Source organism: Electrona antarctica (assembly GCF_951216825.1).
Source record: "Electrona antarctica genome assembly, chromosome: 1".
In the NCBI taxonomy this organism is placed as follows: Eukaryota; Metazoa; Chordata; class Actinopteri; order Myctophiformes; family Myctophidae; genus Electrona; species Electrona antarctica.
The window spans coordinates 47129676-47142367 of record NC_136806.1 but is presented as its reverse complement, the minus strand read 5'-3'; the positions used below and the strand labels follow the sequence as shown (position 1 = coordinate 47142367).

The following is a 12692-nucleotide window of genomic DNA, read 5'->3' as shown; positions in this document are numbered from 1 at the left end:
AAGACAATCGGACATATTTTTCTCTGTCAAGTCTGTTTCATAAAAATTGTCCGCTGTCAATTTTATGAGCAACCTTCTGTCATTAAAAGCCGTGCAGGGATAATTATTCTGTGTTCGAATTTGAAGGCGCTTGTTTTCAATTGATTGAAGTATTTTTTAACAGTTTGCAGAATTACAGTACATTTCAAGCACAACTCGATACAAAAACAATAATCAATAACTCAAGTCCTGGTGTCTCCTGCATTATGTTAGCCGTAATTTGCAACACTCGATTTTTGAGCGGTGCCTCTGCTCCAATACGCCGCTATGCGCGCCCCGCTCCAATATGCAGCTATGTGTCCCCCTAATCTCCCTATGTCTGTCTGTATGTCTGTCTGTATGTATGTATGTATGTCTAAGCACAGAAAGCGGTAACTCTGTAATTTCTCGCCCCCCTGGGCTTGTTCCTGGGGGTCTGGATGTTCCCGGGACCCCCACAAGGTAACTGTCATTTCTCGACCGTTTCGGACGAGGGGTGGCTCGCAGGAACCGGGCCGCCCTCCTGGCGCGTTCCTGTGGGTCTGGATGTTACAGTAACTAACAATAAATCTATAGTTGCACCGCTCACTTCACACAGGTGGGATTCTTTTTTATAATGGGTTGAATCTAAAGTTGCAATACCCTCCATTGACAGCCAATTGATCAAAGTTACATTTCCGATCTGCTTGTATTAAATAAAGGACGTTAAACTCACCAACATTGCAGCTGTAAGGCAAGCTTGAATGATCCTCTTTCAATCTGCAAAGCGTTGTTTTAATCCAAATCAACCGTAGACATGTTATGAGCTACTTTCGGTCAAGATATTCTGCGCAGGTGATTATTATTATTATTTTTTTTTTTAAAGATATTTTTTGCGGCTTACGCCTTTTATTGGTTTTTGAAGGGACAGACAGTAGGCTGACAGGAAACGGGAGAGAGATGGGGGAAGACCAAGGGGCCAGTGAGGCTATTCAATGTTGAAGGTCTGGGTCCTAGTGGTAGGAGGAGGGACTACAGGCGGATCCGTGGATTCATGACCGGGAAACCCCGTGCAGCTGGGCTTTAACATTGAGCGCTCGGTTGCATACGTCACTCCGGACCTCAAAGTTGAGGTCCGGAGGAGAGACTTCCGGCAGTCTTCCGGGTGCTTCAAAACGCCACTGAGCAACTTCCACTGACATGAATAGCTGGGGGGGCGGAGCTTCGCGCCAGTTCAGTCTCTATCCTTTTATATACTCTATGGGGAAGACATGCAGTAAAGGCCGTGTCGGGCTCGGGAGTCGAACCCGCGGCACACTGCGACTGGATTACCAGTCGGGTGCCCAGACGGTTACGCCACCGCCTGGGCCGGTGATTATTTTTCTAATGGCCCCTACACACTGCACGATATTTGCTCTGATTATGATGTCGGGGAGCTTTTTTGGTGCTCGCCCATAAAACCCCTGATTTCTGAATATCTAGCAGGTTTGATATTCTCGCCGACTGGTCATCATACATACAGTATGAACGGACATTGCGACGGCACCCAGAAAAGGTCCATGTTACAGCCAATGAGAGAACAGAACAGCTGTCCTCACAGACAAAGTGTCTGTCTATCTGTATCGATAGATGCTAATATTTAACCTTTATTTTGTGGGTAAATCCAGGTGTAATACATATTGGTATAGTAGCCTAATGTTGAAGAATGTTGATAAAACCTCGGAATCTACGCGGCAGCGCAAACATTTGGTGTGTGGGTGTGGGTGTGTGGGTGCCGTGGGTCTGTGTGTGGTTGGGTCTGTGAGACGTCAAAATGAATTGGAATAAAAAACAGATGTAGCCTATAATCCCTGTATATGTATCGGGTCTGGATCGCATCTTGGTACCTTTGCCGTGTGTGATCCCTAGTGGGCGATCAATCGTTTCATGTGAAAGCAACAAAGAAATGACAGACAATTTAAAAAGGACTCCTTTAGTGTGAAATACTTATTGATCTTATGACTCACCGACAACTTTAAAACTCCTACAGTCTGTAGGGGCCATAAGTGTTTGGAAGCGCTCGTTTTCATTAAAGCCCAAACCACATCGGTAGCAAACCACACGCACTCCTGGGACAAAACCGTTTTAAGGTCAACTACATTGGTGAGTGAGTTGTAACTCATTGCAACTCAATGACTTGGTGTGGTTGACATTAAAAACCGTCTCGTCCCAACCCGGTGGATTTTATGAAACAAACGCTTTGCACATTGAAAGAGGATCATTCAAGCTTTCCCTACAGCTGCAATGTTGAGTTTAACGTCGTTCAATACAATCGGATCGGAAATTTCTATTTGATAAATGGAGGGTATTGCAACTCTAGATTCAACCCAATATAAAAAAAATTAGGGTTGCGGCTAGTGCAATTTCTAAACCCAGCAGGACATTGAGTGATTTACAACAAGAACTTCCAAACTCTAACACATGGAAAAATAATCAATGCATGGAATTTATTGACAGAAAGTAGCACATGTCAAAGTGTTTTAACCTTTTTAAACTTTGAGATTTTCTTCAAATGTAAAGTGCATTTTGAATAAAATATATTATTATTAAGGACCCCTATTTGATACCATTTCTATCTCTGTGACCCTAAGGGTCCATTTGGTTCCTAACTATCAGTCATTAATCCTGGAACAGCCTCATGGACCCCTGTGCCACCAATCCAATAAAGAATCAAGCCATGATACAAACGTGACTTTGGCATGTCTTCTTTGTGTTTTCAGGAGCTGGACCTGCTGGACAGTCAGAACACTGTTTATAAACTTATTGGGCCCGTTCTGGTGAAACAAGATGCTGATGAAGCCAAAGCTACCGTTGCTAAGAGGCTAGAATATATTAACGGAGAGATGTGAGTTTCTTTTTCACTTCTATTAAACGCCTAATGCAGTGTTTCCCAACCTGTGTGCCGCGGCACTTTACTGTGCCGTTTGATGTGTCCAGGTGTGCCGCCTGATTTGACCGAAAATAACACTAACCCTCCCCCGAAAGCAATATTATAGCTACTGGGCTGCAGGCTTCCTATTGTTGCTTAGACTCAGAGCATGGCAGCCAGACAGAAGCTAGAGGCCCAGTTGACAGAGAATAACATAGTCAAAGAGGTAAGTGTTGAATATGTTATGTCGTTATTATGGCCAACAACCTTTCTATTGGGGAAAATAGGCTAAAGTTCTCCAACTTTAGCCTATTTTCCCCGGGTTCAAGTGCTAAACAAAACTATCCTATCTCACAAAGATTTGGCTGCCCCCCTGTAGTAAGTAACTGAGGACTACCCCTAGGGGAACCGGAGTTGGACCCCCTGTTGAAATGAAGACCCCTGCTTATAAATGCAATTCCCTCCATCACACACAGCCCATTTATTAAACATAAAAGTCCTATCTGATTGTAATAGTATTAAACGACGACAAATTCTCTAATATTGCACCTGTAAGACAATCGGACATATTTTTCTCTGTCAAGTCTGTTTCATAAAAATTGTCCGCTGTCAATTTTATGAGCAACCTTCTGTCATTAAAAGCCGTGCAGGGATAATTATTCTGTGTTCGAATTTGAAGGCGCTTGTTTTCAATTGATTGAAGTATTTTTTAACAGTTTGCAGAATTACAGTACATTTCAAGCACATCTCGATACAAAAACAATAATCAATAACTCAAGTGAAGCCAAAGCTACCGTTGCTAAGAGGCTAGAATATATTAACGGAGAGATGTGAGTTTCTTTTTCACTTCTATTAAACGCCTAATGCAGTGTTTCCCAACCTGTGTGCCGCGGCACTTTACTGTGCCGTTTGATGTGTCCAGGTGTGCCGCCTGATTTGACCGAAAATAACACTAACCCTCCCCCGAAAGCAATATTATAGCTACTGGGCTGCAGGCTTCCTATTGTTGCGTCGTTGTTGTTGTCACACGTCTAACCATTAGACGTGCGATAACGACGGAACAATAGACTCTAACGACCCTCGGCCATTGAAATGTTAATGCAAAAGAGATGCATCCAGAAGACGTTACATTTCGCCCATATGCACGTAGACAGCAGACACATACAGTCCTACATGTCCCGACCCAAACACTGAGGAGGTAAAGTAAACGTGACGTTGTTGTGATTAAACATAATGTGCCACGAAAAATAGCTGTCCAAGTGTCCATACATGATCACCTCGTTCGGCCAACACAATATATCTCCCTCCCTCCACAGAAGCGCAGTGATGCCTGATTTATTCTTCGTCGTACGGACGCAACGCGTTGTGAGCTTGTCGATCAGCTATTTTCAGCATGTGGAAATATGCAGGCTGTGAGAACTGAGACCCTTCACAATAAAAGCATGTAGCTTTCACAAGTTGGCCCATAATAAAGACAAGGAAAAGGATTAAGAATTAGGTGGCATTTCACATTGCATATGAGCTATTTTTTCTCCAAAATGTATTTTTTTTAAAGGAATTAATTTTTTATTATTAAATCCCCCAAAGTTATTTTATTCAATAAAGTCTGAGGTTCTATATGGCTATGGGCTGTGGTACTGTGGTAATAATAATAATAATAATAATAATAATTCAAGAAAGAACGAAAAATAACTAAAATAGTTTGGAACCATGCACTTTAGTTCAAAATATTGAATGATGAATATATATATATATATATATATATATATATATATATATATATACACATACATAGGCCTATACACCGTATATCTAGGTGTGCCCTGAGATTTTTAGGCTATGAAAAGTGTGCCCTGGGACAAAAAAGGTTGAGAAACACTGGCCTAATGAATTGACAACAATGGTTGGGTGGAAAAATAAACATGGCTTTAATCTATTTAAACACATGAACGCTACTATCCCAGAATCCCAATTCTAGGGTGAGCAGCGAAAACAGCCAATTTAGATTCGGTCTAGATTTGGGGGGGAGGAGCAGACCTTGTATAGAGCCTTGGGCAACCCCGGTCAACAAAGTATGTAGTGTTTAAAGCAGGGGTGCCCACACTTTTTGACTTGAGAGCTATACTTTAAATGACCAGCTCAGCAAGATCTACCCACCGAAAAACATATTATACCATTGCTGAAAATAGTTTAAATATGTACGAGGGAGCTTTGGAATAGCAGAGCTGGCATTACACATGAGACAAATGCACTTGGAATGGGAAATAGAGCGGGGGAAATTGAATAGGTAGGGTTTTTTGTATTTCATTTGTAATGCTACTGATGTTTTTTGTGCACAGCAACACTCTTGAAAACAAAATATTGCATTGTGGGTTTGAGCTGCCCTTTTTATGTCAATAAATCAAGTCACCTTAATTCAAGTGGCAGATGCCAAAAATAGGTTTTTAATATTTAAATTAAATATTATTTAGGCCCATGTCATGTGATCTACCTGCACAACCTTTGTGATCTACTGGTAGATATCTACCTTTTGTGCACCCCTGGTTTAAAGGGTGCTGCTCTGCCTGCTCATGTTCAACTTGTTGTTTGTTTCATGTTCCTGAAACTCTTGATGTGTGTGGCAGTGGCTCAGGGGTAGAGTGGCTGTTAGAGAGGCCAGACGGGAACCGTGAGGTTCGATCCTTTCGATCCCGGGCTCACATGTCCTTGGCAAGACATTGAACCCCACATTGCCTCCAATGAGTCGGCCCAGATTCCCATGCTCTGTGTGCCTAGCTGTTCAATGTTTTCCCCTCTGCCTCTTTCTTGTCAATATGGACACCTGGGACCCTATTTTCGTCAGTGCCAAACCCCTTATCGCTAAACGTCTTTGCCTTTTTTACTTTTTTTTGTTTTTGTTTTTAAAGAAAACAGACATTACAGGAGAGGGAAACAACAATTTTGTACTATTTTGAAAATATTTTTTTAATAGTTCAATTAGCCGATCTACATCGACACGTTGTGAGCTTGTAGATTGGCTATTTTAACAATTCAAAAATGTTTTTCAAAATAGTAAAATAGAAAAGAAGTTAAGGGATAAGGAGTTTAGCATGGACGAAAATGGGGAAATTATTATTATTATTGTGTGGAAATAAGAGAAAAGAAAAAAAGTCCCTCCATAAATGTCCCTTTTAGAAGCCCAGTTTCGCTACAAACGCAAGCAATGTGTTGAAAGTGAAGCTTGTCTTCATGGTAGGTACTGTGGTTGTAAAGGTTTCTCTAATGTTCATGTTGTTTTTCTGTGGCGCTGCAGTCAGAGGTACGAGACCCTTCTGAAGGACATGGAGAATAAATCAGAAGCCCATCGAGAAGTTCTCTCCAGTCTGCAGCAGGAGTACCAGAGAGCACAGGGCCGCACCCCGGGCAAAGTGTGACGTCAAACATAGCTCTCACACACATGCACGTTTGTTTTACTATATACGCATCCGAATTTTAGGAAGGCATTGGACGTGGCGGAAAATAGCAGATCAGGTCTGCACACACACACACACACACACACACACGCACACACAAGATTCTGCAAAATGTTAATCCCATTAATGTAGGATAACATAAACCCAAATTTGCCACTTTTGCAGCAGTGCTTGTTGTTTCTGTTTTCTGTTAAATAAAATATAATTTCTTTAATACAAAATATTTCTTTCTTTTATATTTCTCCAACTAGTGTTGTAGTACTCGAGTCATTGACTCGTCTCGAGTCCACATTTGTATTTACTCAGTCTAGTCTCTGCCGCGCCCTTAATTTGACTTGGACTTGACTTGGTCTCGGAACAAGGGACTGGAATCTTCCCCCACTGAGTCCACTAAAATCATGAGTCACTACAATGCAATGAAATGCATGTATTATATCCATATTATGAGGAGCCCATTCATATTAACATTAAGAGAACTGTCTGGCGCTTATAGACTGCAAGGTTGCAGCTGATGCGCCTGCCTGCTCTCGCAGTGTTTCTGAGAAAATGAGAAAATAAATATAATCTGGTCTCTGTCTCAACTCGGTCTCGCCTCCCATTGGTCTCAACTAGGTCTAGACCCCCTCACATACTTGGTCTTGACTCGGACTCGTCCCCTTTCGGACTTGGTTTTGACTTTGACTCGATTTAGTTCCGGGGGGGGGGGGGGAGATATAATGGATGGATGGAACTGTAGTTCAGGTACTCAAAGGATTATGTATGGGGACCACAATTGGTTCTAGTGTCCCCAACGAAATGTGTTAACATGGCATCATTAGCATCGCAATCAGTTTAACCACTTTAACCCTATTTTATACTTGCTAAACTGGCTAAAAATATGAAAGTGATTTAGATGTGGAATTTTTACACAGCTTTTCTCTTATGGGGGTCCTTGGCACAAATAGTTTCACGTGGGGTCCTTGAAATGAAAATGTTTAAGAACGACACTGATCTAAGTTGAGTAGTGGGCGTGACTTTTGCTACAAGGGTGTTGGATTGTCTGTGGGTTGTTGTGAGTGATGGTCTCTAAAACCACCTATATGCCTGATAAGAACACTAGCTCAATTTAAGGCAAAAAATATATTATTGGTTTGTCATTTATGTATGTTGTCATTTGCAAAAACATTCAGACATTTCTGAAAAACAATTGATGATAAACTAGTCAAAATGTATTGCAGCAGCCTAGTCTATCAAGTAACATGTACTCTCCCTGATGTGGTGGTGCAATCATTCACATTAATATAGTGATGCATTTAACATTTCTATACTAGAATGAGTTCCAGAGAGTGTCACCATGAAAGTGAGACCATGGGGTAACTGGTAGGCCATTTTGCTTGTGAGAACAGAAGTGACCAATAAGTGGACCTTTATACTGTGTCACTTAACTCAGTTGTACAAATGGAATCAAAATTTGACCGTCCATTTGGTTTCATTTGTCCACTCAGTTATACACCTGTAAGGTTCAATTTGATTCTATTTGTACAGTCAGAGTTACAGACCTGCTCAATGAACCCTGAAGGTCCCGGTACCCCATTTTGAGCAGCAATGTAGACGACTGAGCAGAGGACACAGCCCTGAGGAGCACCGGTGCTGAGTGTGTCAGCGTGATGGCCCAGTCTGACCTTTTTGAGGTCTGTTCGTCAGAAAGCATGATCCACAGAAGGAGAGAGGTTTGTATTCCTAATGTCTGCATTTTATGAATCAGTTTGTATGGGCCTCTGTTTGTAATCCTTGTTAATGAAGAAAAGCAACGGCTCGCAACTCACTTTTGTAATGCTCCAAGTATTTATTCACAATCACAGCAGGCAGGACATTCAATGTTTCGAGCGGAATTGGTCTTTTTCAAGTATACTTGAAAAAGACCAATACCACTATTTTTTTAGGAGGGCTGTGGGCAGTTCAGAAACCCGTCCACCAGTGACATCATCGTTAGGCAGATATCTTTTTATTATTGTGAGAACGATGGCAACTTTTCAAGGAATAGGAAGCCTGCGGTTTGGATTCCCCATCGATGATGTCACTGGTGGACGGGTTTCTGAACTGCCCACAGCTCTCCCATGAGACACAGACAGAGTAGGCTATAGGAAAAAATGGTGGCATTTTATCATTTACAAGGTGTCTACTGTCTTGGCTTATTGGCTGGCCAACAGCTCCACCCTGTGGGCAAGTCCTGTATAGTTTTAGCTGTATAGGATAGCCTAAACTGTATTATGCATGGGGAGTGGGGACACACTTTCTGTGTTGTGTGATGTAGTATACTATTAATAAATACAGTACTTAGAAACATTTTAGTTAAAATGTGCTGTCATTATACTAATTTGTCTAAGACGACAAGCTATGACAAATTACGACATAATATAGTATGTCGTCCGTATAGGTCACCTACGGACGTCTGCAATTCAAAACTGGCCCCCGTAAAATCTGAATCCCCCCCACCCACCCCTTTTCCCCCCTCACTGTATATGTTTTTGTTTCCCTTTTTATCTCCTCTATGATGATTTCCTGCATGTTTTTGTCTATATAGAAGTGTATATTCATACGTCTCTAAATGTTTTGATGAATTTAAAATGGTGGGCCCTATTGTAAACAAGTTTAATGCTTTATGGTGTCGTCCACTCACAGTTAACAGTTTTTTGTATTGAGTTGTACTTGAAATGTACTGTTAATAAATCTGTTAATAAATCAATCAATTTCATTATAAAAATGAAAGATGAAAATCATGAAGAAACGACAGTATTGTTCATGGTTTTCGACGACATACTGTAACTAGGCTATAGTATCGTTTTTCATGATTTTCGACAATTATGAATGATGGAATGTCAGAACAGGTCAGCTCCATATATGGGTGTCAGCGGGGTCAGTGTCTTGAATGTACAGTCAGGGTTTGATGAGGGCCCAGGTAGGGCCGTATGGAGCCAGAACAGTCTCAAAAGTCTCACAGTCACGATCACAGATTTGTAACTCACAAGTTCAGATTTGTAACTCACAGGTTCACATTTGTGTTTTGTATCTGTATTTCACATCTGTGTTTTGTATCTGTGTTTCACATCTGTGTTTTGTATGAATTTGGGTTTCAAATTTGTGTTTTGTATTTGTGTTTCACAGCTGTGTTTTGTACTTGTGTTTCACGTCTGTGTTTTGTATTTGTGTTTCAAATTTGTGTTTTGTATTTGTGTTTCACATCAGTTTCAATGGCACACTTAAACTTTGCAAAAAACAATATTTACAAACAAACAAATGTACAAATAATGTTTTTCGCCCCACACACGTCATATAAATCCACAAACCCTTCATGTGCAAACTTCTTCTCTGTGCTGTGCTTCTCTTAGTGCGGAGGCTTAGTGAAAGGATATAGTGCAATTGCGGATAAAAGCGTAATTTTTTGCATGATGGTTCGTTAGGGTCAGTTATTGAATTTTAGCCTAGGAGCCCTTGTCAAATATCTATTTTAAATATCAAATTAAGACTATCAATGAAATATGTAAAATATATGAAAATCCACCTAGTATTTTTCAGACTATATACATCATAAAATGATCAGATTATTTCCAAATGTGATAAAGTTGACTTATTTTGACATTATTAAAGTCACAGAACATGAAATATCATCAATAACACCTTTATTGCAATGAAGAATACATACAAATGAACTATAACTCGACCGGCCATCGAACAGTCCAAATTTGCATTACTGCATTTTCAGGTACTACACTACAGTCACCTTTACAGGTGCATCTGATCAGCTCTCTGCAAGCTCTGGAAACCTCTGGAATGGTCAGCCAAACTGGCACCAAACCTTCTTCCTTAACCCACCCATAGTTCTGTGGAGAAGGAATCACTTGGTGGCTTCGTGTGCTGGTGGCCCAGATGCCCGCTTGGTAGACTGCAATAGCCTAGGGGAACCCACATCTCGAGCCCTGCCTATGTTTCATGCATATTCCGGTTGTGACACAACATATGCCTTAATAAAATTTGAGAGGACCTGTGATGTCATGACATACTTTTTATTTGTGTTTTTTTTTCTATTAATTTGGTCAGAGCAGACCTCTCATTCTGTGTTCCATAATGACCAAGTGAATAGAAAAAACACAAATAAAAAGTATGTCATGACATCACAGGTTAATCTCTATTCCCGCTCCCCGGCTATAGCCTTTCGCTTTCCGTGATTTTCACCATTTTTTCAAATCCTCTGAAATCGTGAAAAACGACATACTATAGCATGCCCTCCGAGACCATGGACTATAGCCTTTCGCTTTCCGTGATTTTCACCATTTTTTCAAATCCTCTGAAATCGTGAAAAACGACATACTATAGCATGCCCTCCGAGACCATGGACTATATATAGCCTTTCGCTTTCAGTGATTTTCACCATTTTTTCAAATCCTCTGAAATCGTGAAAAACGACATACTATAGCATGCCCTCCGAGACCATGGACTATAGCCTTTCGCTTTCCGTGATTTTCACAATTTTTTCAAATCCTCTGAAATCGTGAAAAACGACATACTATAGCATGCCCTCCGAGACCATGGACTATAGCCTTTCGCTTTCCGTGATTTTCACCATTTTTTTAAATCCTCTGAAATCGTGAAAAACGACATACTATAGCATGCCCTCCGAGACCATAGACTATAGCCTTTCGCTTTCCGTGATTTTCACCATTTCTTTAAATCCTCTGAAATCGTGAAAAACGACATACTATAGCATGCCCTCCGAGACCATGGACAACATGTTATAGAGCTGTGCTTTCTGCCTAGCTGTCACAATTGCATTTGCAAAGTGGGGAACAGTCCAAATTTGCATTACTGCATTTTCAGGTACTACACTACAGTCACCTTTACAGGTGCATCTGATCAGCTCTTTGCAAGCTCTGGAAACCTCTGGAATGGTCAGCCAAACTGGCACCAAACCTTCTTCCTTAACCCACCCATAGTTCTGTGGAGAAGGAATCACTTGGTGGCTTCGTGTGCTGGTGGCCCAGATGCCCGCTTGGTAGACTGCAATAGCCTAGGGGAACCGACATCTCGAGCCCTGCCTATGTTGCATGCTTATTCCGGTTGTGACACAACATATGCCTTAATAGCCGGGGAGCCAGTCACCCAAAATTTGAGAGGACCTGTGATGTCATGACATACTTTTTATTTGTGTTTTTTTTTTCTATTAATTTGGTCAGAGCAGACCTCTCATTCTGTGTTCCATAATGACCAAGTGAATAGAAAAAACACAAATAAAAAGTATGTCATGACATCACAGGTTAATCTCTATTCCCGCTCCCCGGCTATAGCCTTTCGCTTTCCGTGATTTTCACCATTTTTTCAAATCCTCTGAAATCGTGAAAAACGACATACTATAGCATGCCCTCCGAGACCATGGACTATAGCCTTTCGCTTTCCGTGATTTTCACCATTTTTTCAAATCCTCTGAAATAGTGAAAAACGACATACTATAGCATGCCCTCCGAGACCATGGACTATAGCCTTTCGCTTTCCGTGATTTTCACCATTTTTTCAAATCCTCTGAAATCGTGAAAAACGACATACTATAGCATGCCCTCCGAGACCATGGACTATAGCCTTTCGCTTTCCGTGATTTTCACCATTTTTTCAAATCCTCTGAAATCGTGAAAAACGACATACTATAGCATGCCCTCCGAGACCATGGACTATAGCCTTTCGCTTTCCGTGATTTTCACCATTTTTTCAAATCCTCTGAAATAGTGAAAAACGACATACTATAGCATGCCCTCCGAGACCATGGACTATAGCCTTTCGCTTTCCGTGATTTTCACCATTTTTTCAAATCCTCTGAAATCGTGAAAAACGACATACTATAGCATGCCCTCCGAGACCATGGACTATAGCCTTTCGCTTTCCGTGATTTTCACCATTTTTTCAAATCCTCTGAAATCGTGAAAAACGACATACTATAGCATGCCCTCCGAGACAATGGACTATAGCCTTTCGCTTTCCGTGATTTTCACCATTTTTTCAAATCCTCTGAAATCGTGAAAAACGACATACTATAGCATGCCCTCCGAGACCATGGACTATAGCCTTTCGCTTTCCGTGATTTTCACAATTTTTTCAAATCCTCTGAAATCGTGAAAGACGACATACTATAGCATGCCCTCCGAGACCATGGACTATAGCCTTTCGCTTTCCGTGATTTTCATCATTTTTTAAAATCCTCTGAAATCGTGAAAAACGACATACTATAGCATGCCCTCCGAGACCATGGACTATAGCCTTTCGCTTTCCGTGATTTTCACCATTTTTTCAAATCCTCTGAAATCGTGAAA

General features: G+C 41.1%; 1 protein-coding gene across 2 annotated transcripts in view; it reads left to right on the top strand.

Moving 5' to 3' along the window:
- Positions 1 to 6578, top strand: part of pfdn6 (prefoldin subunit 6) — a 7397-nt gene extending 819 nt beyond the window's left edge. Inside the window, exons 3-5 of one of the 2 annotated variants that reach the window (XM_079511855.1) lie at positions 2757 to 2881; positions 3022 to 3131; positions 6198 to 6336. In XM_079511855.1, coding sequence (XP_079367981.1) covers positions 2757 to 2881; positions 3022 to 3118 — 222 coding nt within the window. In that variant the 3' untranslated portion in view covers positions 3119 to 3131; positions 6198 to 6336. Of the gene's footprint in view, positions 1 to 2756; positions 2882 to 3021; positions 3132 to 6197 lie in introns of both variants that reach the window. The other variant, XM_079511854.1, reaches the window with a different exon arrangement.
- The last annotated feature ends 6114 nt before the right edge of the window (positions 6579 to 12692 follow it).